This window comes from Solenopsis invicta, chromosome 3 (assembly GCF_016802725.1).
Source record: "Solenopsis invicta isolate M01_SB chromosome 3, UNIL_Sinv_3.0, whole genome shotgun sequence".
NCBI lineage: Eukaryota > Metazoa > Arthropoda > Insecta > Hymenoptera > Formicidae > Solenopsis > Solenopsis invicta.
In genome coordinates this window covers 6,209,999-6,213,582 of record NC_052666.1, presented here as the reverse complement: position 1 = coordinate 6,213,582, position 3,584 = coordinate 6,209,999, and the positions used below count along the sequence as shown (strand labels likewise).

Genomic DNA, 3,584 nt, shown 5'->3' with positions numbered 1-3,584 from the left:
CCATTACTATATACCTATATTTGGATAGGCTCTTCTCATCCGAGACCAACAAACCGGTTATTTCGCTGTGCGCCTCAGGAGAGCCCATCGTTACATCAACGATGGAGTTCCCCCATGTTGCCACACAGGTGGGCACCCCCGTTAATAACATGGAGGTCCAGTGCGGCAGCCCAGGCCCCCAGCATCTCGCCCCTGGCGTCCGGTGACTGGGCAAGTCCAATCAACGGACTTGGCATTAAAATCGCCCGCCACCAGTAACCAACCTGGCTGCAGGCGGCGGACGACTCTCTCGACTTCTTCTATTTTTTTTTTTTAAGTCTCTGGGCGAGATGTTGGGAGAGATATATACCCCCACGATGGCCCTGTTTCCTCATCGGCAATCGACATATCTTTTGCCCCTCGATACGGGGATAAGGGGGGAAGCGACCTTTTTTAGTGACGATCACGACCAGCCTAGCCGTGTCGCCCTGTCATCTGTTATCGGCAAGGGGGACGGCATAGGGCTCGGCCACGATTGCCAACTCGATGTTTCATTCCGCCATGGTCTGGACCAAGAGGTCCTGTGCCTTGGCGGAGTGGTTAGTGTTGGCCTGGAGGACACGATGAGCAGCCATTAACGGGCCGTGTCCATTGCCTCCTCCCGGCTACTTCTTGCTCGTTGTATGTCCACTACTGGACCCTTCTCTGTATCCATGTTTTGCGTCTCCTCATTTGTGGGGACGCTCCTCTCAACACTTCTTGTATTTGTCGCGCCAGAGCTGCGCAAAGTTGCTGCTCCAGCGCGCCTTCCACCTCCCTCCTTCTCCGCAGGAGGTTTACATGCCATCACTCCGAGACGGTACCCGGCCGGCCTACCCAGATCATTGCAGAACGGGCATTTAGGCGCCTCCTCACAGTGGCCGGCAGTGTGGCCGTCACTACCACACCTGTAACATCGGCCACTTCGATCTACCGTCGATGTGCAATTGCCGGTGTGGCCTGTTCTCAAACATTGAAAGCAGTGTATAGGTCTGGGTCTCAGGGTCTCGGCCTTGGCCAGGACCCATCCCATTTGCACCCTTCCCGCCTACGCCAACTTGCGAGCCGCCGCAGCAGGGCACCTGAGCTATACGCTCCCCAGTTCGCCTCTTGGACGCCTGATGTCGCCGACCTGAGTTTCCCAGGTCTGGCAGCCCCCGACTCTGGCTACTGCCTTGGCCACTGTCAAGGTGCCGGTTCCGTCGTCCAGGCCCGACAGCCGAAGCTTGGCTGTTTTGACGGGCCTGGCGACCTTCACCTCGCCCTCATTGAGGTGCTTGCGAAGCGTAGCCACCAGCTTGTCTGCTCCCACATGGCTCTGCTCGCCAGGGACTTCATAAATGATTGCCCCCGTTCGAGCCTTTTTGAGACATAGCGACTGGATGCCCATGCTCCTAAGGTCAATGTTGTTTCTGATCTTGCAAAGGCATCCGCCACCGTGATCTTCGCGTTGTCCACGGCAGTTAGGACCACCGCGGCTCTAATGGAGACCTTTTTCTTAGGTGTTTTCTTCTTTTTACTTTTATTAGTCGTTTCCTTCCAAACTCCGCTACTCCCGTTTTTGGCTAGTGCTGGCGCCGACATAGCCCCAGTCTTTGCTCCTTCCTTTGCCAGTTTTGCCTTGACGTTTTTCTTTTTCTTTCCCACCATTTTGTTCCAGGCCTCCACATTTGCCGACGTCATGGTGGTGGAAGATGCTGACGCAGTGAAAGTGGAAGTGGTGGTTTTCCTTCTGACGTTATCGCCATGTTTTCCTCTACTTCTAGAGCTTCTGGGAGCGCTCTAAGAAGCTGCAGGGGGAAGGGGTGGTCCTGAACACCGACGCTCAGTCGTCGCTTACTCTCCCTTATTCCTGACTTCCTGACCCTTAGCCAGGGGAGGTCTCCACAATCTCTCTGATAGGAGCCTTTCCTCAATCGACGAAAATTTTGCGTCGATCATAAAACCAACATTTCTCAGCATCAAATCAAAGAGGCGATCCTCTCTGGTTTGCGGGTTCTTCCTCTGGGTATTGGCATGCCCAGATGTACCGCCAGTCGACTCCCCCAGAGGGAGATTTTCAGCGGGTGACAGCGATGGAGCCTGTGCTCTCGCCTTCTGAGTTGATGGAGTAGGGCGTCGCTTTCGGACAACGTTGTCCTTCACTTGTACCTCCTCGTCTTCCGAGAAGCTAAGGATCTTTCTGTTGGGTCGACACCCGCTGGGCGATACTGAAGAGGCGAAGCTGGACAAGGCCTTCTGGTTTTTTTTCTTCGCAGCAGCTTCTACTTTGGCCCTTGTAATTGAGCTGTCGCTTGATTTTCTGCAGCTCCTCTTTCAGGAGGTCTACTTCTCTTTTTAATTTATTGTTTGCGGTCTGCAGCCTGTAAACTTCCTCGTTTCGCGATCGCTCGCTCATTTTCTTGAAAACGGACTCGGTAAGCTTCGCGATTTCTCGCAGAGCCTTTTGCGTTGTTTTTTTTAGGCCTCTCCTATAGTTAGAGATTTCCCTGATTTGGGCCATCCCGTTGTCCATTTGAATTTTTAATTTCTGCACGGTCAAGTCGTTTAACCTGACCTCAGCCTCCCCTTCATTCGGTTTTAGCCCCATAAGGGCTTTGGCCGCCGGCTCGTTCTTATTGGCCATCCAGTTTTGTATCAATTCAGCTTTCGCTTGAACGTAGACGTTCTCACGGTTTTCAGCCGGGATAGTTCTACGCGTTTTTCTGTCCTTGTTACCGTCCGTGGAGGACCCGTTTTTGATTCTCCTCTTCCGGCTCGCAGACATGGCGATGTAGCCATTGTTGCGGTGCTGGCGTCCGATTCACCGCCATCGGCATTTGCGGAGTATTGCGTAGGATGATTGCGTTCGACCACCATGCATTCCACTCCTCCGGTGGGACCCGCGGACCGCAAACGCATCCCATTTTCCCTCGTGAGTGGGGGATTCTCCCGCAGTGTGTACGGGGCTACCACCCTAGCTACGCTGGTGTTCTTAGCCTTCCTAGATTTAGGTCCCAGCTTCCTAAATGGACTCTCTTCACCACTTTGGACTGGGCTGAAATACTCCAGCTCACCCGCCGCAGTGTAGGGACCCGTTACGTAGGGAGTGTCCTCCCTCCCCTCAGCCGGGGCTACATTTACGTAGCCTGCGGGCGCCAGGGGGTTTGGCACGCCTTTGCCACCCTCCGCACGAGTGGTGGAACTCGCGCTACTCTCTTCCTTATTGTTATCATTGTTATTAGTATTGTTGTTTATTTGGCTCATTTTCTTATTCATCCCACTTCCCGTGACAGCTGCACTAACCGGTGTGTCTCCCACCTCCCCCCCCCTCCAATGTGGGAAGGGGGTGCCCCGGGTACTCCCGGGGGGTCGGCTTATGGCGCGGGCTCCAGTAATATACCATCCGGAGCACTGGCCTCCATCCTTTTACTCACTGTGGGCGCGGCAAGCCCCCGACTCTCGCGGCTTTCTGGCGTTCCCCACCTTCGACAGTAGGGGCACCGTCACAAGTGGTGGCAACGGGGGGCCCCACGGATAGATCGGGCAACGGAGGCGACGTCCCCTCCGCATCCTAACCGCTGTCG

At 54.8% G+C, this 3,584-nt stretch overlaps 1 protein-coding gene across 1 annotated transcript; it reads right to left on the bottom strand.

Moving 5' to 3' along the window:
* Positions 1-613: 613 nt before the first annotated feature.
* LOC105193754 (serine/arginine-rich splicing factor RS2Z33-like) lies at positions 614-1,051 on the bottom strand. Its single transcript, XM_011158328.1, has one exon. It carries the CDS (start codon positions 1,049-1,051, stop codon positions 614-616), a length of 438 nt encoding a protein of 145 aa, XP_011156630.1.
* Between the last annotated feature and the right edge of the window lie 2,533 nt (positions 1,052-3,584).